Source organism: Nelumbo nucifera, chromosome 2 (assembly GCF_055504915.1).
Source record: "Nelumbo nucifera cultivar China Antique chromosome 2, China Antique-T2T, whole genome shotgun sequence".
In the NCBI taxonomy this organism is placed as follows: Eukaryota; Viridiplantae; Streptophyta; class Magnoliopsida; order Proteales; family Nelumbonaceae; genus Nelumbo; species Nelumbo nucifera.
In genome coordinates, this window is record NC_142650.1 from 41,358,956 (window position 1) to 41,381,548 (window position 22,593).

The following is a 22,593-nucleotide window of genomic DNA, read 5'->3' on the forward strand; positions in this document are numbered from 1 at the left end:
GTAGAAAGTTGAAGCTTGAAGTTGGAGGCATTAATGTAGCTGAGGTTATGAAATCCAGAAACCTCTGAGATGCATTAATGCAGCAGAGGGAGATTTTGGTTCTCTTATGCCCAAAGGAATGCATATTGTGATATTACCTTTGGTGTCTTCCAGAACCCATTGGAACACAGTAACCAAGATACTGAACACCTAAATCTCTAGGAACCCAGTGGAGGATAATATTTGGCTTTCATGTGTCCTCTTCAAATGGGAGGAGAAAACGAAAAGGAGTTTCAGGTGGTGAATAGATGGAGGGCTGGGTTGGATATCGAAGCGAAAAGGTTCCTTATGGAAGGCGGAAAATCATAAAGTAAGAATTTGCTGGAGGTAAGAGAAGGTAGAAGGGCGACATTAATCCTTCTTGAGGAAGCTGTTCACTGGTTGAAAGGCTTCATCGATGGAGCACTTCAGTCCACGAAAACCGTAGGGTGGAGGAATGTACTGGAGTTGGAAAAGAAAAAATATAAAGTGGAACTCAGATGGAATAAAAAAGGGTGGTTCATTACCATCATACAACATTTCGGTGACCGAAACCAAATGGTATGTATACCGGAAGGGAAACAAGGTCAAGGATGGAAGTCATTTGCGATGGAGTTGCAGAAGTTCCTGGTCTGCGGCTAATCACCTGCAAGTGGAACAAGAACAAGAACAGAGCAACAAGATGGGTACCGCTGAGTCATCGTTCCAGGCATTGAAACAAAAATCAACCAGTTGCGGCAAGGCAGTAATGTTTCCAAACAGGGGACTGAAAGTGTGGGTTGAGGCTGAAGTGGAGGATTGGGAGAAGAAAATGGTGGTTTCCGCCAGTAAGGATGTTCAAGACTGGAGGAAGCTACTGAGAGTGGTAGTGTATAACTTGCAGATAGATTCGGAGGTAACCTTGGAGCCATTTGCAAATAAGAAGGCAATACTAAGCGTCGGAGATGGAGTTGACAGGGGATTTGCAGCTTTCGAGTGGGAAGAGGGGTTGATCTATGTCCAGAAATGGAAACCCTTGTGTAATGAGGTGGAGCCGTTCAGAGGGAGCTTCACGCTGAGAATGTTCGGACTCCCGTTTCATCTTTGGAATAGATTAGTCATAGAAAACCTGGTAAAAATGTTGGGGGGAGTGTTGGAAGATTGCAATCTACAGGATCTTCGAGCAGTGGAGGTGAAAGTTAAAGGGGTGGCACCAGAATCGATTCCAAAGACGTTTGAAATACTTGTTGACAATGTCTGGTACAGAGTATGGTTGGTCTCGGAGCTGGAGGTGGAGCTTTGGGGAAGAAGAACCGAGGTAGAAGACGAAGGGGATGTGGCGGGGTCGATCCCACGTGGCAGACAGGTGTTGGCGGACCTGAAGGTGGAATGACAGTGGCCTAAGGAGGTAACTGAAAAGCGGCAGCTGGAAAACCAACAGACAAAAAGCCATTTCAAGAAAAAAATTTAAAATCTTTTGAAGTGTCTCGGAGTGGGGAGGCTCGAGCATCCTTTGCTGACGTGGTCAAGAAGAGGGTTGGACCACGTAATGGCTTATCGCGGGCTGGAGGGTCTGAACCGATTGGAGGAGGGGCCGGGCTGGTCTAGGTTCGGTCCTGGGGCCACGTGATTGTTTAAGTGAGCACGTGGCCCAGGACAAACTGAAGGGGACTATAGACAAAAAAAAGAGTCTATTTTCTTCCTTCTCGAAGAAGACCTGCGCAGGAGACCCTATTCTGGCTTGGCGGAAAACGAAACCTCTGCAATGGGTCCCTAGATCGGTGTCTGAGCATTCAAAAGGAAGCAGCTCAGTGAAAGATCGACCGAATCCCAGATATGTAAGAGAGGGTGGCGCGGAAAAGGAAGGGGTTGATGAGGGCTGAGTCAACTACCAACTGGAAGAGGACTCGGACGACCAGTCCAGCATAGGCAGTACGGAGGTAGACCAACTTTCAGAGGCGGACTTGGCTGCAACCCTGCAACTTAGTACATTGTTTTCAGAAGACACAGGGGAAGGATATAGACTGGATCGGCTTATACACGAGGAGAACAAGGGTGGGGAAGGCAACGATGATCTGGACTTAGAAATTCTTGAACCAAAGCTTGACAATGGGCGAGAGTTTAGTAAGGAACTATCCATGTCTCCTCTGAAGCAAAGCAGGAACATAGCAAGGAGGGACGAACAGCTGGGGTGCAGAGAGGGACCACTGTAAAACGAAAGAGACAGGAAGGTTCACTCCACAGATCCGAACCAAGGAGCTTTCCGACAACCACACCTTCCAGGATCCGATAGCTTCTAACTCCAATGCCTCCAGTCCGCTCCAGCTAAACCAAGGTAACAGTGTCTTTTCAGTTATTGGTACTAATGGTTGCTCTGTGTCCTGTGTGCCAGATTCCATTCCCATTTCAGAGGCTGCAGTCTGTGTAGGAGAAGGGGGGCCAGGTATTAGTTGTAGAGGTAGAGAGGAGTTAGAGAGGGAGGTCGAAAGAGAGAAGGAAGTAAACAGTAGCCTCAGGTCCTTAGGAGACAGTGAGAATATGTTACCTGAGGGGGAGGAGAATGAATGGTTGAAAGGAAGGGATACTGAGACTAGGTTAGGGTACAACAAGGAGGAAGAAGGCACAGATGGGGACACGGGCCAGGGAGATAAAATGAAAGAACCGGAGAAAAAAGAGTTGGCAAGTGAGGATTCTGTGGCATTTTTTGTACAGAAACTGGGGTGTAAACTGAAGGACCCAAATAAGCTTAAAGCATTCCTGGAGAAAAAGAGAGAAGAAGTCAAGGCCGAGAGGAGGAGAATGAGGCTGGAAGCAAGGTGAAGGAAGGGGCAAGTGACAAAGGCATTAGAACTAGAGGGGCTAGGAGGGGAGGAAGTAGGTGAGGGAAAAGGAGCGAGGGGTGGACATAAAAAGAGTAATGAAAATTATAAGTTGGAATGTGAGAGGACTGGGTAGTGCAAGGAAAAGAGCAGTAATAAAAGGAGTCATCTGGAAAATGGACCCCGATGTGGTACTATTACAGGAAACGAAAAGAGCAAAATTTGATACCAAATGGGCAAAGAGTGTGTGGAGGAGTAGGGGGATTAGTTGGGTGGTCCCACCATCTTGGGGATCAGCAAGGGGGGTGGTGACTTTGTGGAAAAATGAGGTAGTGGAAGGCCTAGAGGAATTGGTAGGACAATTCACAGTCTCATTGAAATTTAGGCAAGTGGAAGATGGTTTTGAATCGGTATTAACCAATGTGTACGGGCCAAATGACTACAGAGAAAGAAGATTATTATGGGAGGAGTTGGCAGACATAAGGGGTTTGTGGGAAGGTCCATGGTGCCTAGGAGGTGATTTTAATGTAATAAGATTCCTAGGAGAAACAAATAGTTCTAGGTAGAGGAGCACCACAAGTATGAGGAGGTTTAACCAATTCATAGAAGCCTTTGAATTAAAAGAAATTCCACTGTCACAGAGGTGCTATACTTGGTCCAATCTCCAAACCAATCCAATTTGCTCTAAGTTGGATAGATTCCTATTTACAAACGACCTGGAAGAACATTGGGGGAATCTGAACTCTAGAGCACTCCCAAGGGTGACTTCTGACCATTGGTCTATTGTACTTTGTAAGGAGGTGTGTAGTGCAGGCCCAGCTCCATTTAGATTTGAGAACATGTGGTTAGAGCATCTGGGGTTCATTAGGAAGGTTGAAGAGTTGTGGGTAGAGAGCAATCCAGCAGGGGTGTGGTATGGAATGAGGTTTCATAAGAAGCTCCAGTATTTGAAAGGGAGAATCAAGGAATGGAATCTACTAGAATTTGGGAGATTGGAGGAAAGGAAACAGAATGCGATCACACAAATTGCGGACTTGGACAATAAAAAAGGGAGGGAAGGCCTAACTGAAGAGGACAAGGAACATAGGTGGAGCTTGAGGAAACAGTTAGAAGATTATATGCTTTAGGAGGAAATAAGTTGGAGGCAGAAGTCAAGATGCAAGTGGTTAACAGAGGGGAACAGGAACACTAAATTCTTTCATGCCTTGGCTTGTGGCAGAAGGAAGAAGAATTCTATTACTAGATTGGAAATTGAAGGGAACAACATCACAAGCTAGAGAGAAATAACGGGAGCATTTGCAGATCATTTTAGGAGCTAATATAGAAGGCCACTGAATAATAGGGTATGGTCGGAGGGCTTGGATTGGCCAACACTAAAGAGAGAAGAGAGGGATTAGTTGGAGAAGAAATTTGAGTTGGAAGAAATAAAAGAGGTGGTATTTTCGATGGATAGATCAAAGGCACCGGGCCCAGATGGTTTTACGATGGCTTTCTATCAGGATTGCTGGGAGATCTTAAAGGAGGACATACTGTTGGTATTTGATGAATTCCATACCAGAGGAGTCATTAACCCGGGACTAAACTCCACATTCATTGCTTTAGTTCCCAAGAAAAGTGAGGCAAGCCACCCAAAGGACTACAGACCGATTAGTCTACTTAACAACCTTTATAAGATCATCACGAAGGTGCTGTCAATTAGAATCAGAAAGGTTCTACCATCTATCATCTCGAACAATCAAGGAGCTTTTGTGAGGGGGAGACAAATAATAGATCAGATACTGGTAGAAAATGAGAGTTTAGAGGATTACAAGAGATCTAGAAGAAGAGGAGTGGTCCGCAAACTAGATCTAGAAAAGGCTTATGATATGGTTGATTGGTCCTTTCTATTGGAGGTGATGATGAATTTTGGGTTTGGAGATATCTGGTGCAAATGGGTGATGGAATGCATTAAGGATTGTCACTATTCTATCTTGGTGAATGGGGCAGTGGTCGACTATTTCCCAACTTTGAGGGGGATCAAACAAGAGGGTGGAGAGTTGGGACAGTGATCCTCTATCCCCCTTTTTGTTCACATTGGTAGCCGAAGTGCTGGGGGTTTGATATCTAAAGCAGACTCCAGGGAGCTTATAAGAGGGTGGAGAGTTGGAAGGGATAATGTACCACTTACACATCTACAATTTGCTGATGATACGATTCTGTTTTGCGAAGGTGGGGATGTCAATTGGATTAAAAATTTGAAACTCTCTATACAACTCTTTGAACAGATGTCAAATCTTAGGGTGAATTTTGAAAAGAGTTGTATAGTTGGAGTCAATATGGGGGAAGGGGAGATGGGGGAGTTTGCAGATATTTTGGGATGTGCAGTGTCTAATTGGCCGTTAAACTACCTGGGCCTACCTTTGGGAGATAATCCTCAGAGAGATGATTTCTAGGCCCTTGTTGTGGAGAGATTTGAAAAGAGACTGGCTAACTGGAAAAGAAATTATTTGTCCCTTGGAGGGAGAATCACCCTAATTAGGTCTACATTGGCTAACCTTCCTGTATATTTTCTGTCAGTTTTTAGGATGCGGGTGAAGGTGGCTAATAGGTTGGAAAAGCTAATGAGGGATTTTTTGTGGGAGATGGGGGAGGAGAAGAGGGACCATAGGGTCAAATGGGAGGTGGTTTGTAGAGCTAAAGAGGAGGGAGGGTTGGGTATTGGTAATATTAGGACTAGGAACCTGGCACTACTAGGAAAATGGTTATGGAGATTCTCACTGGAGAAAGATAGGTTGTGAGTTAAGGTGGTGGGAAGTATACATGGACTGGCCGATAATGGTTGGGATTCAGGAATTCTAGCAAGGGCCACAAGAGCTTCCCCTTGGAGAGCCATTCAAGCTATCTTGCCTTTATTCTCTCCATGGATCAGGTATGACTTGCATTCTGGTACCCTTATCAAATCCTGGGAACAAGTCTGGGTTGGGGACTTCCCTCTGAAAGATCAATTTCCAGGCCTTTTTGCTTTGTCCTCCCTCAAGAATGAACCAATTTCTTCCTTTATTGCTCCTTCTAATTCACCCTCTGGGTTTGGTTGGAACCTAAGCTTGAGAAGAGGTGTTAGGGACACAGAGATTGCCTGTACCATAGCCTTACTTTCTATCCTTGAAGGGGTCTTTATTGATCCATCTAAAGCAGATTGCAGAATCTGGACACTCACTCCCTCGGGCTCTTATACTTGTGCCTCCTTTTTCAAAGCACTATTACCCTCTCATCCCGCTGGCTTTTCTTTTCCTGTTAAAGAAGTGTGGTGTCGACCTATACCTCCTAAGGTTGGGAGTTTTTGTTGGGAAGCCTTCCTAGGAAGAGTTAATGCAGGGGATCTACTCCAAAGGAAAAGACCAACAACTGTTTGTCTCCTCATTGGTGTGTTCTCTGTAAGTTTGACGGTGAGTCCGAATATCATTTGCTAATTTCTTGTCGGTTTGTTAAAGCTATTTGGGTATGGTTTACTTCTTTGTTTGGATGCAGGTGGACCCCCCCCTTTGAGTGTTCAAAGCTTGTTTTCTTCCATGCCTAATTGGCCAACTAAAAGGGCTAAAATCATGTGGAGGTGTGGTAGAGCTGCAGTATGTTGGACAGTGTGGGAGGAGAGGAACTCAAGGATCTTCTCAAGTAAAGAGAGAGGTATGAAAGAAATTATAGAGAGCATTCACATTAGAATGACACAATGGTTGAGAACACTGGAGCTGTTCAAAGTGTTTTCAGTTGATGAGTTGTTAAGGAATTGGAAGGAGATTGCAGATTCAGGCCTATGTAGAAAGTTATTAAAAGCTTGCTGGAGTCCTCCACCTATTGGATTCACCAAACTGAATTTTGATGGTAGCAGCATAGGCAACCCAGGGCCTTCGGGAATTGGAGGTGTGATAAGGGATGGAACAGGGAACTTGTTAGCCATGTACTCTAGGCCGATTGGGGTGGGAGATTCATTGAGGGCTGAGATTCTTGGAGCTATTGAAGGAATTCAAAGGGTCAAGGAAATGAAGATCAAAAAGGTGGTTATAGAAGGTGATTCTGTAATGGTGGTGAAATGGCTAACAGAGGACAGTGCTATGATGTGGAAATACAGCAATGAAAAGAGGAAATATAAATGGTTAACCAGGGACATGGAAATTCAATGTAATTGGATAAAGAGAAGTGCAAATGCATTGGCTGATGGTCTAGCTAGGCAAGGGGTAAATACACATTATTCTGGGTTGTTTTGTAATCACTACAAGATCAGAAAGTTCTTGGGTAACTGGAGTTAAGACCTTTTAGCTTCATCCCGTTGTAATCTTGTTTTTATCATTAATAAAATTTCACTGTTACTGATAAAAAAAAAAAAGTTTGAGGCAGTTGCAGGCTTGCAGCATCTGAGCAACTCAAGCCCTGGTTTGGGTTTTTCTTCTCATTGCAAATAAGTCGAATGGAGGGTTATTTCCCCCTTTGTAAATTTATGATAGCATATGGCATGGACCACAACATTTCCATGTCCACCAATTTAATTACAAGTTAGAAATAATACAGTAATTTGGAGTGTTTTATTTTAAAATGAGGCATGTGAGGCGTACACTTCGAGTATGCAGCATTAAAATGTACATGCCTCGTGCACCTTTATATAAGAGGCATACACCTCACAGGTTTCAATGCTTCTAATATGCACATTTTGGGAGCTCTATGCACACCCAGGAATTTTGGGAGTGCCTCGCCCAGAGCGCGCCTACCACACCTTTAAACCACTTTCTCCACATAAATTATCCTCTCAAAGGGAAGAGGAATTTGGATCTTAAATTGAGGGATGAGGGATGGTACCTCAACAGGTGACGGCAATTGAGCAAGGTTCAAAATTTCAATATGATATTCCCCGTATTGGTCATTACCATATCGTATCCATGGGTGTCTGAAACATGAAATACAGGCCTTTTGGCCTTTTGACCCATTTCAGGGTGTGGATATTCCAAAGACCTACCCCCTGACCTATTATTGAAAAAAAAAAAAACTAAAAAAAAGGGCTTGCATTAAGGTTGTTTTAAGAGTTGGACTTTAGTTTAGTGTCCCTATGAGTTACCCATATACTATAGCTTTGCCTTGGTTCTAAATTATTTAATAGTTGTTTTGTGTTAGTTTCATGGTTCTTAAAAGTGTATAGGTGATTTTAGGTGACAGTGGAGAACCAAAACTTTGATCACAGGTTAATTACCTAATTTTACATATTAATCATTATGCATATGAATTAAAAAAAATAGCAATGCTCATTGCTAATAATATTAATTTTCCTCTCAAATCATAGAAAACCATTGTATCTAAAAACAATAGCATCTTAAATAAATTAACTTCGACATTAAAACATAACACTATGGCATAGTAAGCATTTGATACAGTAACTACATGTTAAAAAATTATTATCAACTAAAGAAGGATATTATTTTTATACTAAATTTTTTAGAGAATAATTGAAAGGAAAAGATTGATGGGCAGAGCCTTTTTCCATTTAGTGTGTGTGAGAGAGAGGAGAGGAAAAATTCTTTAGCCGTCTATTCTTTCTTTTTTTTTCCTTTTTTCTTCTTAAAGCATTGGATCTTTTGTATTGTAATGTTAAAAGATTCAAATAAATCATAAACAATATATGTAATATATGATAGGTATCATCACAAATAGTAATATCCTTAGTAATCTTGAAATAAAGCACCCACCTAGTGATTTTTGTCACCTAGACAGGCTCTTTTTTTAATATAAGCTGTGATGTTCGGATGTGGCACTCAAACAAGGGTATCTTGTTGCCTAGATTGGTGCTTAGATGAGACCTTGACAACTATGACTCAGTTTTCTAGTTTCGTCTTGAATCTGTGTAGAGTCCTTGTAGTTGAAATTAGAAGAATTGATTCGACAAAAAGTTTGATTTGGTCAATTGTGGTTGTAGCCAGATATATTTCTCTTTTTTCTTTCTTTGATACCTATGGGTTTTGTTCTAGTAGTACCAAACTGATGACAAAAAGGAGAAAAGTCCTAGGTTGAATGTGGTGGGTAAAGATGGGGAATTAATGATCTGAATTATGAGAGAGATTCAGATTGCTATGTCATGAATTTCATTCAGAAAGGTATCAAGGCATGTTTATAATCATGGATTTTCATATATCTAGAATTCAAACCAAAAAGTAAAGCAACAAGTCAATAACATAGTTAATCCAAGTAATGAGTATTACAACATATTGAATTGATTCGAAAAAGTTAAGTGACAGCACCAAGAATTGAAGCAAATATGTAATGGATAGCATAATAATATATACACACAAACACATATGGTAAGGTGCAAACTTTGCCCTTCCTTGCCCAAGAAGGGTGTCTAAGTATTCAAATATGGCATAGTATAAAGGTACACCCAGAAAATGCCTTGTTGCCTTGGAATAGCCTTGATAGCTATGGAAAGAATAATACTTTTTTATTGGGGCGTTTATTGTAGGTTAACTTATCTTTGGTAGCTTCTCGTGCACGCCTTCAAAATACCAGGGAAGAAAGGGAGCACTTTGAAGAGGCAAGCAATCAGATTGTTGCACACCTGCAAACAAAGGTCTGATTTGTTTGGAATTAATATATTGTACTTTGGTATCTTCTTTTCATCATTCAATGTGATTATATCTGCTTGCCTAACATTTATTTAAATAATAGGAAGAGGATCTGTCAAGATCCATTTATTCATGTAGAGTAGAAGCAGATGTTGTCAATATGTGGGTCAATTTCCTTCAAGATATGTGGGTTCTCCAGACCTCATACACAGAGCAGAAGGAAAAACAGGCAAGGTATGCATGTCTATGTTATTTGGCATATGAAATCTTATGCAAACATTTTCCTCTTGAAGGGGGTGAATGCCTGACATCTTTCTGAGATTTATGTGTTCATATTCTGATTAGCATTGTATCATCAGATGGAATATCCATTTTCTTACTTTCTATTTCTCATATATGTTCAAGTGATGAGCTGGAGAAATACGAGCAAGATTTTGTGGACTTGGTTATCCATCATCTTTCTGCTTATAAGGTATTGGTTCAATCAACAAATCAGTATGTATTGAAAAAATATTATCCTACCCACTTACCACTGAATGATATAGATGATATTCTTTCCCAACTTGTATCACTTGCACAGAGAGCATTGGGTCCTTCTATCATCCATATCAGGAAATTTGCGGAAAACTTGAAAAATCTAGATGACAGGTAAAGCAGTTTTCTTGAACTGAAGAGGTTGTCACTTGTCACTTCTACTGGACTACAATTAAGTATTTTACTAATACCCCCAGAAAAAACCTTTTATTGCTTTCTTTATTTCACAAAACAGGCAAGAGATGGTTTCTGGTGTAGATACTGATGATGCAAAAGCATTAAACTCAAGAAATAATCTTGAGGAAGAATATCTGGATTCTGAAGCAAAGGTATGAATCTACTTAGAGTTCTTATATTTTACTGTTTGTCCTTTTCCTCTATGAGTCTGCTTACTTTCTTGTGTTTCTTTATTTTCAGCTCAGTTTCAAAATTGATTAAAGTTTATGATTCAGATGGAAAGTTTGAATTTAGTTGAATCTTCATTGTTCTTTAAAGAGTATTTTTTTAGTTTTATAGCAATCAAATCTTTATATTTGCTTGTTATTTTAAATGAATATTGTCGTTTTGATCTTGGGTCATGTTATCAGATGATTCAGAACAATGGATTATTTTCAAGGACACATTGACTTTCCATTATCACTTTTGTTGATACTATCTCTTCTCATTTTTCTCAGATCATAACTGCCTTGAGTGTGGTGGACAACATGAAAGAGTACTTTTATCGTAAAAAGGGGAAAGTTTCAAGGTAAGATTATGGTATTCTGTTGCTGCTTGCTTTTGTTATGAATGGACATATGAATATAGTTCTCAGATGGGTTTTAGGTGTACCTGATCTCTTGAAAATGAAACAAGGTCCCTAATCATACAGGAAAGATGAACCAAGGGCGAAAGAACTATTTGAGGCTATTGAACAAATAAAAGAAGAATTTCAATCCATTGAGAGACCAACACTGGATATGGAGACTCCAACACCAAATACAGAGACACTATCTGACAATGTACAACAGAAGAGTTCATCTCCTTCTCCCACAAAGACCATTGTGACAATGTTACCTAAGAATGATGATTCACTGGAATCACCGTCAGCTAAGGCAGAACAGTCATTGGACCCTAAAGCACAACTGGAAAAGTTGGAGTCAGAGTTTGGGAAGATAAGTAAGGGTTACTCAAATGAGGAGATTAGTGAGTGGGAGTTTGATGATATTGAGGAGTTGAGAACAGGTGCTTCAGTAACAAACAAATAGATTGGATCTACTTTGCTGCTATGAGCACCCTTGTGGTATATAATTACCAGGGAGAACATTTGTATACAGAAGACATGAGTTGTATGTGTGTATCAAGTAGAGAAGATGCAAGTTGTATGCAACTGTTGATGTCTGGGTACACCAGCTGAAGAGGATGCATTTTGGATGGGTTTTATTTATTTTTAATGTGAATCTAGATGATCATATAACATTGAATCTGATACAAATTTGCAAACATGTGATGATGTAACATGACCACATGGGTTGTTTGAAGCAATGTAATCTCCTTGTTTTGAATACATTAGCTTTTGGATGTAAACATCTCTCTCTCCAGGTCCAGCTGGAGGGCAGTCAAATGTTATTACAATCACTGCAAATTCTGCAAACTGGGTTTTTGCATTAAGGTTGCCAATCTTGCTATCTTGCTCTTGCTCCGTGTCACTCGACATTTGAATAATTAATAATTTCAGCATGCCCGAATTGTCTAGAACTCTAGATTGAGTCCATTTTGATCTTTCATTATCGGTTGAGTTGCAAGCAACTAGTCGTATTAGAGAAGGGTCCCGAATCCCAACTCCCAAGCCAGTGTTCCCATCAGCCAAAATAGCATCTTTAAGGCCCTCAGTGTTTTAAAACACGGCCCAGAGGTTGAACCACTTTTCTCCTCTGGGTTAATGAGAACGATTTGATCATCTGGGTCAATGAATCAACCTGTGATGTCATCATAAAAAATTTAAAATATTAAAATAATATAGAAAACGAATACCGAGTAATCTGGTCAGCTCTGTTAAATGGTTTTTTGTAATATAGCGGATTAGAGATTGAAAATACAGCCTGTACTAGCTGAACCTTTGCAGGTTGTGTCGACATTTTGTTCCAAATGGGAATAGCTGCGTAATGGAATCAGATTGCCGTTTGCAAATGCTATGCATACGCTATGCACATGACACTGCAGCTACACATAGGGAACATCTCCACATCAATGACAATATACAAAACATCTTCACATGGATGACAATATACAAATTCAGCGTATAGCCATACACGTGGCCAATCTGTGCTCTGCCCTTTTACTTCACGGGGCTACACAGAGCGGGTTGCCCATCCCATCCCCTTAAACCCCACAACCCTGGTGGCAGCGGGATTTGATCTCAGGTCTCTGCTACAATAAATCAGAGATTCTATCGAATATCGAGTCACCATCAGTTGGTTGCTCTGTCTAAATGCTAAAAGAGGAAGAGAAAGGGTATGCACTTTTGTTAGAATAACTAAAGAAAAGTCAATTGAATGAGATATATACTTGTGTTAATAAAGTTAAAAAGATTTCATTCTTGGTTGGCTGTGAAATTATTTCACCTTTTGGAAAGCACCATCATTGGAGAAGGATCCCATGTTTTCAGCACAAGGGTGCAAGACTTTACTCCCCCCAAACCAAAATCTCATCAAAAGACAGTTTCCACAATGACGTCAAAGACACCATCTCTACGACTGGGCCATCGGCATTTTGGGCACATTGATACATCCCTGCCCACAAGGGAGATGTTTCTGATCCGGGGTTATAGTGGCATATGGGTAGGATTGTGGGAAGAGTTTGTGAATAGGAGATCCGAGCTCTTATTCCCTTCTCACAAATAAACCTGTTCTGTTTATGGGCTAGGCTCCGGCTTAGCTTTTTCTAAGATTTGAATGGACCAGGCCTGGGAAGTTGTATAAATGTTTATAGGCTAGCTCAGAGCTCAGCTCATGAACAGGTTTACTAACAAAATCCCATCCTCTCTTTCATTCAGGGCCCACCTAATCTGCAAGACTAAGAGTTGCATAGAACTCACTCTTTACTAAAATTCCACAGGGGATAAAATATAGGTAATAAAAAGGGAGTCCCAATCTAATAGGCACAGCATTGTAAGCACAATGAATATTCTATACCTGTATCAAAAGTTGATTTTAATCTTGTCAAAAAAGCTTTCAAGTGCTTACTCAATATACTCATAATGTGTACCTACCTGATCCAGACAGGTAAAAAGGAATGCAGAAACAAACATCTGACTTATCAAAAAAGAAACAACATCAAGTTTCGCTGGCAATCTGGCATAATCGCAGCGCATCTATGTCAATGCCACAATTTTTTATTTTTTTTGAAAGGTAAAAGATATATTAGCAAAAGGAGATGAAAATACAGCCTTCAACCCTGGGTATCCCTTGTAAATAATTACAACTAACAAAAAAAAAAAAGGAGACAAGTGAGTTTTGGCTATTTGGGATACCTCATGGGCTGACAAGTTAAACTTCCTATTTATATACAAAAACTTTACTGAGTTCAGGCTCCTTAATAACAATTCTGATTTCAAAAAAAGCCAGTGGCATGACCAAGGGTATTCTTTCCGATCTTTCAAGGAGCTTATCAGTTGTTGAGAGTCAGAACATATACAAACTTCCTCAAATCTCCAGCTTTGAAGTTCTTTTAATGCCTGCAAAACAGCAAATAGCTCAGCTTGAAGAACTGAATTAACTAACGAAGTGCGACCTCCAATGATTTTTAAACAAGGTAAATTTCTGGAGACGATAATGATTCCAAATGTATATAGAGAGCTCGAAATCCTTCCTGCATCGGTAAATATAAGATAATCTATTAGTTGAGACAAGCAGAGAGTTAAATGATTATTCAAAGGAGGATTTAAAGAAGCTCGAGAATCATCACTAAAATTTATAGAAAGATGAAAAAGTTGATTCACAGTTTTAGCAATTGAGGAAGGAGCAATAGAATTATTTTGGAATAGTTGTTCATTTCTAGCATGCCAAATAAAGTACCAAGCAATAGCAAGCCAGCTGCGAATTTGCAAAAAAAAGAACATGGTCATTTATTAGATTATGCAATCTTTTAATGTCCGATGCTCAAGAGTTTTGGAGCATATTATGAAAATGGAGATTCCAAGGATTTGTGAATAAAACTGCTTGGGAAAATTGGTAGTGAATGAATAAGTGAGATAAAGATTCCTCCTTAATTAAAGACATCGCATGAAGAGGGACTGACTGTAGGACTGATTGAATAAGGACTGCCTTCCCTGCTTGGCTGATGGCGGAAGCTTTCCATCTGCTTAATTTAGCTTGAAGGTTTTCTAGAATATAATTCAGGTTGGCATGTTTATTTTTAGACCAAAAAAGAGGGAGACCTAGATACTTAGAGTGTCGATTCAAGGGCCTAATTTTTATTTGCCTACTGGTCATGTGTTGAAGTATAGGATGAATATTTTTACTGCAATAGATTCCAGATTTTTCAAAACTGATGACTTGACCAGAGGCATCCTGAAAAGTTTCTAGTAGTTGCCCGAGATTATCAAATTCATCCCTGTGAGCTCTTAAAAAGAGCATCACATCATCAGCAAAGAGATGGGAAATTTTGGGTGTTGAGGAAGTAATGGGGAATCCTTGGATTTTCCCATCTGGTTCAGCTTTATATAGAAGTCTCGAAAGAGCTTCCATGGCTAAAATAAACAGGTAAGGAGAGAGAGGATCTCCTTAATGAAGGCCTCGGGAAGGATAAAAATGACCCTCAGAAGTACCATTTACAAGTAAGGAATAGGAAACGGTGGAAATACATTAATTGATGAGATCACAAAAAGAGTCAGAGAAGCCTAGAAGAGACATAACTTTGAGGAGAAAATTCCATTCTAATCTATCATAGGCTTTGGACATATCTAGTTTGATAGCTAGATAACTTGTTCCTCTTTTTTTGTGTTTCAGAAAATGAAACATTTCCTGAGTTAAGATAGAGTTATCTGACATTTGACACCCTGGGACAAAAGCAACTTGGTTGGGAGCTATACACTTATCCAGGATGGAGCAAAGCCGATTAGTTATCAGCTTAGCTATCACTTTATAAATTACGTTACAAGGACTGATGGGTCTGTAGTCTTGTACTTTTGTACAATTGACCTTTTTAGGGATGAGACAGATGAATGTGTGATTCAGTCTCTTAAGAAGTTTCTTATTTTGAAAGAACTCCTGAACTACTGAAATTATACCCGGTCCCATAAGCTCCCATAATTGTTTAAACACCAGGGCAGGCATCCCGTCAGGACCTGGGGATTTGAGGTTTCCTATTGAAAAAAGGGCTGATTTAACTTCTTCAGGAGATGAAGGGTGAAGGAGCATTAAATTTTCTTGGTCAGTAATGACAGGGGAAATAACCTGGGAAAGCTCTTCCAATTCATTTGGATGTTGAGAAGTATAGAGGGATTTGAAGTAATCTAGGAAGGTATTTGTAATGTCTGCATGCGAAGTTTGCCAAATCTTCTGACCATTTTTTATACCCTCAATAAAATTTATCTTTTTTCTAAAAAGAGTACTTTTGTGAAAAAAGTTGGTATTTCTGTCCCCTAACTGCAGCCAAGTTTGTCTTGAATTTTGTCTCCAATAGCTTTCCAATTGGCAATTTGTTTTCTCATACTCTAGATAAAGCTCTTTCAGATTTTGGTAGGAGTTCATTTGTTCCGCATTTAAAATTTGATCCTCCAATTTCCTCCATAAATATGTTTTTCTTCCAATGAATTAAATCTTTCTTCAAGGCATCTAATTTTTTGGAAAGCTTAAAGGTTGCATAACCATTATTATTGGTTTTCCAAGATTCTTCAATAAGCTGGTGGCAGGATTGATCTGAGAGGCACATTTCAAAGAACCTAAAGGGTTTAGGCAAATTCTGAGTGGGCGGATCCAAGTTTAATAATAGAGGGTGATGATCAGAACTCCATTTTTAGCCTAGGGAAAGAGCAGCATTTGGGAATAATTCAAATAATTCTGGAGACATTACTGCTCTATCTAAGGTTCGAATAATGAAGCTTTACTCCTTTTGTTCGACCAAGAAATTCCTCCTCCTTGAATATTTAATTCCAAAAGATTGAAGTCATAAATAGACTTTCTATATGCAGTAGAGGTTAAACTTAATTAACACTAGAGAATAAGGAATCAACAATATTACAAGAGGCAGCCTCATTAAAATCTCCTATTAATAAAGGCATAGATAACGATTGGATCCAAGTATTTAGATTCCTCCAAAAATTATTTCTATGGTGCTTAATTGAGAGACCATAAATAAATCCTAACATCCAGGAAGCAGAGGTAGTATCTGTCGACTTAATTACAGAAACAGAAAACCCTGATTTCTAGAAAACTGCTGGTCCTCCTGTTCGCCCTTCAGGGGTAACAATGTGATAATTAGGATAACGTAAAAAATTTGAGATACTATGGACTTTATTGTTGGGGATTTTTGTCTCACATAAGAAGAGAAAATCTGGGTTAAACCGATGGACAAAATCCCTGAGTCCGTGACTACCTACCTTGGGACGTCTGGCCCCATGGAAGTTCCAATTTAAAACTACCATTGAGCGGGTGGGGCTGATAAGGACCAGCTACCTCCGCCCGTAGTAAAGAAAGGAAAGGAACATAGAAATAATAGGGAATAAAAAGCTTACCGAATCATTATCTTTGACTCCCTGACAAGTGCTTTGGAATTTGACAGATCAATAGGGATGGAACGCTCTTCCACTGATACCAACGACGTTTCAGGTTTATGATAAGTGGAAAGATCTGGAGAATCATCTAGGACACGGTTTAAAAGAAACTGAGTGTCCTCAGCGAGGTGATAAGTACTGGCAGAAACCCTTAGAGGACCAGCAGAGGAGGATGGCAGAGAGATTGAAGGAGTCGAGGTAACAGGAGTGTGAATAGGATCCTGAGGTTGAATTGGGACGACCTGAGTGGGATATACTTCATTGTTAAGATTAGAAGGGGGCGGTGGTGTTTGAACCGGAAGATGAACAAACTCACTGAATGAAGGTCTTTTCTAGGAACGCCTCATAGCTAGCTCAGCTCGAAGCCACTGACTTGGATTGTTCATTGTACGATGGCGTAAGTATTGGTCAAAAGATCTACCCCCTGTTTGAGGTAAAGGCTGGGAACAGCATCGGAACAGATGGCCTATCTTGCCGCAGATGTAACAGGTCCAAGGCAGGTCTTCATACCGACAAGTTATCCAGTTGGTAATACTGACAAAACAACTGGTTCTCAGACGTTGCATTACAGAGAGGGTAACCTTCACTCTGATGAAGTTTTGGTTAACAGAGATGAATCTAATAGGACCTATACGTTCGAAGAGAGGTCTTCCTACTTCAATGGAGAGGGTCTCAAAAGGAAGATCATGGATATGAACCCAGACCTCAATTTGTTCTAAGTTCCAATCATATTGAGGGCGACCAGGAACCTACTGCTGCATAAGAATCCACTGGTCGTTCGAAGCCCAAGGACCATTGTTACGGATTCTATCATAGTCCTCTAGATATCTAACGTTGAGACGAAAGTGACCCCTATGAAAGGGAGCCAAGAGTAAGCTGTTAGAATCAAGGTTCCAAAACTCATACAAACCTTGAACCACATCATCAAATTGATCTATGAGCAGCCTAGGAAACAGACGACAGATTAGAGAGAGGTTCCAGTTTTGATGAACATCCGGAGGTATAAGGGGTTGGATGTTAATAATAACATCAAGAGGACTATTGCCATGGAACATTTGTTGGAAAGCTTCATTTAAAGCGTTGATATTATCCATCACTGAGGAAGAGAGAAGGAAAAGGAAGATCTAAAGCTAAGTGCGAAGAGGAAAGGAAAAAAGTTGTAGAAGAGAGAAAGGAGGAACACACAGTAATTACTATAGCTAAAATAAACACCAGGCCGTAATAAACCTAATAAGACAAAAAACCTACACCACTATAAATGAACGTTAAGTAATTACACTTTCAGTTTCAAATTGACTAAAAGCTAACTACCTATTTAGAATGTTACGAGAGAATGAAGAAACAATATAACAATCGCTGATATTAACTTAAAGAACTATCTAACTATGAAAGAAACGATTGAGTTAGAGATGCTCCCTGTTACGTTCAGCCGCTTGCATGCACTAATTGCACAACATGTCATGTCCTACACGAAGCAGAGGATTAACATCTGGCTTGCATACTGAGAGATAGAGGTTGAATTTTGAACTGGTATTATGGGTTTTCTAACCCATAATAATACTGATTTACGTCATCGTCCCGTTGTTACTATGTTTCAATCTGTGGTGCCGGTGCCATAGCTTCATCTCCTTGAAGCATCACGTTGCTGGAATCAATGAGTTGGTTGCCTACTTAATTTGCTGAATACTTCCTCGTGGGTGGACGTTTTTTTTCAGTTGGAACTTCAAACTGTAAAGAAGTCTATGGAATTGTCATCTCCTCCTAACTAGATAACTCAAAATATCTAGTTAGAGGAAGGAGTGGTGCATATTTGCCAAAATCTATTTGTAAACCCAACCCATTTAGAGCTCTGAGATGGAATGCTTCTCTCTTTCTGAGTTTTTTATGCCGGCAGTCTCTGACCGAGTAATAGAAATAGAATAATATGGTGTTGGTGGGTTACAGCCAGATGGATCTGTCAATGCCACAATTAAAAGTCGGATGACATGTTCTTTATTACTTGGGCCAATAATATTTCAAATGTAAATTTAGAAAATAAGCCAATAATATCTCTATTCCTTTACAGTTTACATCGGTGTAGCCAACTCTCAAACCATAAACCCCCAACTCGGATGATGGTGTCGAATTAGCCAATAATATCTCTATTCCTTTTCCCCCCTTTTATCCTAATTCAAAAGTTCATCATCTTTCTTTTTTCTGTCACATGATATTCTACATGCCCTCTCTCTCTCTGGCCGTCTGCCTACTTCTAAGAAGAATATATATAAGAAAAACTCTGGTTGTTCTCTCTGTGTTTGCAGGATGAATGGGTCGTCTGTAGAGTATTTCACAAGAACACAGGCGTCAAAAAAAGTCCAGTTTTCTTCTTAATTTTGAGTGCAAAAAAAATCGAAAAATCGATTCGCGGTTAACCGATTACATCCATTCGGTTTCAATTTAAATTTTTAAAAAATCGATCAAGTCGGTTTGGTTTGGTTAAAAAGAAACCCACGGTTCGGTTGAGCACCCCTACCTCGAATACCCTTCAACGTTGATAAATAAGGGATTTTGTTCTTGCATATCAAGTTAAATATGAAATGAAGCTCACCGTAAATAATTTTATTAGACAAGAACGAACAAAGAAAGAAAACATGGAAACCCAAAAGCCGGAAATAGGATTATGCTTGTTGCACAGAGGTTTTCTTTTTTTTTTTTCTGTTTTTGAAACAGCCCTTAGGCTAAATTCATTGCGCCAAATCTTCTTCTAGTACAAGAATAAGAAAGTTGGAAGATAAGGGCCAAGTAGTGATCCTATTACACACCTGACAAGCAACTTTTGCAATTACATGGACAGCCTTATTGCTTGTATGAGGGATAAAGGAGATTAAAACATAATGAAATTTTTGCAAAAGATTCTTGCAATCAGCAATAACTGTGTAAAACCGTCAAGGGACATCTGGAGAGGCATCCAACAGGATATCTAATATTTTTTGTGCATCTCCTTCAATGTGAATATGAGGGAGGTGGAGTTCCTTCACCATTTGGAGTCCAGCTCTGAAAGTTCGCGCTTCTTTAATGTCAGGATCTGTCCTTTCCATGCAAATGGCTACACCAAATACAAAACTTCCGGTATGATCTCTCAAGATAATGCCAAACCCAGAAAAAGAATCTACATTTGCACCATTGACATTAATCTTTAAGAATGGGTGAGAGGGAGGAGACCATCTACAATGGTTATTGATCATTTGGCTGTTTTGAGAATGATCCCCCCTCTTTTTTAGTGAAGCCAGCTCCTCTTTTGGTTGTTGCACAGAGGTTGTTATTTGAGAAAATAAAAAGATAAATTAATACATAATATATGTGGACTTCCTCTCTCTCTCTCCCCCTCATTCTTATTGTCCCTTTTCTCAACTCCCCACTTGTCCTTCTCTTATCTCCCATTGGCCTGATCGCCACCACTTCCCAGAGGGGGGGGGAGTGGGTTTATCGGCATTGTAGAGGAGAAAAAGAACAAAAGAAGGATTGTTCATTTTGTAGGTAGGAGCGATTTTTTTTTTACTATGATCATGTTGGATTTAATAACAAGAAAGACGTAGGAAGTAAGTTGAGGGACAGTTATTAAGAACCATAACCTTGGGGTAAAGTCTGTATACCATAGAAAGGTTCCTAAATCATATCCAAGATGATCAGGACCCACCTTTAAATAGATGTAACCCAATACCGGTCGACCTTACAATCAATAAAAGAAAAATATTTGGTACTTGCATGAATATATTGTTAGTTTTTCACATTCAACTTCTAAATTTAGATAGCTATATATTAATGCATAGTTGGATGGGAGCAAATAAGGAGAAGTTGGGACAGATGAACCACACGGTTTAAGATGAAAAGAAAGTTAAGGATCAAGGGTGGCCCAATGGAATAATTTACCATAAGTTTCTGAACTTCCTTGGAAGCATTCAATATTCCCAAGTCCCAACCCACTGAAAATCCCTAATCGTCATTTTCTTTTTTCTTTTTTTGTTTTTGTTTTTGTTTTTCTGATTTGGCACCATCTATTCCCCCCACTTTGAAGTATGCTCAATCCTTCTCAATCACAGACCTCAGATTCCCATAAGCTTCACAACTAGAGAAAGGGAGAGAGAGATTTTAAGATTACAGTAGTAGATCACATAAGAAGGTTATGTGATATCTCAATCCTTCTCAACCACTCCATTCTCCACCACCATCCCCACCCCTTTTCACTCCTGCAATATCTCTCCCTCCGAATCTTGCAGGATTATCAGTAGGGATCTTAACCCAAAAAAGTACTTCGGGTGTTCTACTGACGTGAGAAGGTTCATCAGCGACTCTGTGAACGGTGTTAGAACGGTGACTCTGTGAACTTGGGGACTCTGTGACTGGATGATGATTGGAGAGAGAGAGAGAGTTAGGAAGACAAGTGCAGACAGTTGATTGGTTTAAGATTTTATGGTTATGCTTTAATCTAATGCAGTTAAGTCCAATTCAAGGCTTCCATGTACTGTGACTAGACCATCTTGTGGATTAATTGTAGAAAAACCCCACTACAAGACTATAATTTTACTTCTTAAATAAAAAAAAAAAAATTGGGTAAATTACAAATAGGTACATTACTTTGGGGTATTAATATATAGGTATCGTGTACTTTCAATTGCAACACTTGAATATCCTGAACTCTAATCCGTTAGTATTCCGTCAGTTAAACATTACATAATGTCAAAACTATCCTTTTCGTTTCTAAGATCATTTCAAGTAACCAAACGTCTCCCCACATGACGTTCTCACATGAACATCAAATAACGGATTCAAATTTTTCCACGATGGCATTCTTTGGTGAATATTTTACTTCATAGAATGATCTAAAAAATATACAAGGGTATTTTTGACATTATGTAATGTTTAACTGATAGAATACTAATAGATGGACCCAAATGTCTATTTTTGAGAGTTCAGAGTACTCAAGTATTGCAATTAAAAGTTCAAGGTACCTATCTAACATTACCCCCAAAGTATAGGGTATTTATATGTAATTTACCCAAAAATATTTGGTAACTTAATGATTTGCCCGTTGCTAATTTCATTTTTGACACTCAGCATATAAAGAAATCTATTGTTACATTTTCATATTTTTCCAAAACAATTAATATGTTTTGATTAGCTCTAGTAAAGAGAGAAAAAAATGGTCGAAATAAAAATAAAGAATAGGATCAAGACATGGAATAGAAGTTGTTTCCTTATACTAGAAAAAAAGGAAACAGCTTTCCTTTTACTGAATTTTGAAGAAGGGTTATAAAACCGGACACCAATCAACTGTTGAAGCTCCCACTCCCCTATTCAACCTCCCTCGTTCAACGACCAACTGTAATTGGACGATCACCTATTCGGTTTCATAACTCTTCTTCCCCTTTCCTTCTTTTAATTCATACGGAATGGGTAAAATAGTCAGAAAAATATCATAAAGGGTAATTTTTCCATTTTGAAATTATTTAATGCATACCTGATGCCACATGACGGTGTTAAATGACAGTTAACTAACGGTAAGGATCTATTAGACAATTTGAAAGTTCAGGGTACAGTTAAGACGCATTTTAAAGTTCAGGGGCTGACTTGACACAACCCCAAAAGTTGAGGGTACTGTTCAGAAAATTTTCCATTTTATTTTCTTATTTTTTTCTAATTTTTCAAAATAAATAGTCCTCAATTACGTAAGCCCTCTTCCCTACTATTTTCCCTTATCTCTCCTTCCAACCGAATATTCCCTTCACCAACCCTCTTCTGGGCATACTTGATTGGTTCCTACCATGGTCGACCACCTATTGATTTTCACATCTAAAGCCTAAATTCTTTCGATTCCTAACCAGGTAGGAGCCTTCCCCTATGAACACCCAAAGCAGCTGGCTGCCGCTGGATCTTG

At 39.5% G+C, this 22,593-nt stretch overlaps 1 protein-coding gene and 1 long non-coding RNA gene across 6 annotated transcripts in view; one reads left to right on the plus strand and one right to left on the minus strand.

Annotated features, from left to right (window-relative positions):
• The window catches only part of LOC104599246 (uncharacterized), a 73,211-nt gene extending 61,656 nt beyond the window's left edge, over positions 1-11,555 (plus strand). For 3 of the 5 annotated variants that reach the window (XM_010261705.3, XM_010261706.3, XM_010261709.2), the window contains 7 exons: positions 9,292-9,399; positions 9,498-9,628; positions 9,800-9,866; positions 9,975-10,042; positions 10,164-10,257; positions 10,603-10,673; positions 10,797-11,491. In XM_010261705.3, the coding sequence (XP_010260007.1) occupies positions 9,292-9,399; positions 9,498-9,628; positions 9,800-9,866; positions 9,975-10,042; positions 10,164-10,257; positions 10,603-10,673; positions 10,797-11,172 (915 nt within the window). In that variant the 3' untranslated portion in view covers positions 11,173-11,491. Of the gene's footprint in view, positions 1-9,291; positions 9,400-9,497; positions 9,629-9,799; positions 9,867-9,974; positions 10,043-10,163; positions 10,258-10,602; positions 10,674-10,750 lie in introns of all 5 variants that reach the window. The other 2 variants (XM_010261707.3, XM_010261708.3) reach the window with 2 other exon arrangements.
• A 1,773-nt stretch (positions 11,556-13,328) lies between these two features.
• Positions 13,329-18,506, minus strand: LOC148802135 (uncharacterized). The gene is made up of 3 exons (XR_016082822.1): positions 17,733-18,506; positions 16,641-17,589; positions 13,329-13,774 (listed from the first exon to the last, which is right to left on the minus strand). It is a non-coding gene; the product is annotated as an uncharacterized LOC148802135 (long non-coding RNA).
• Between the last annotated feature and the right edge of the window lie 4,087 nt (positions 18,507-22,593).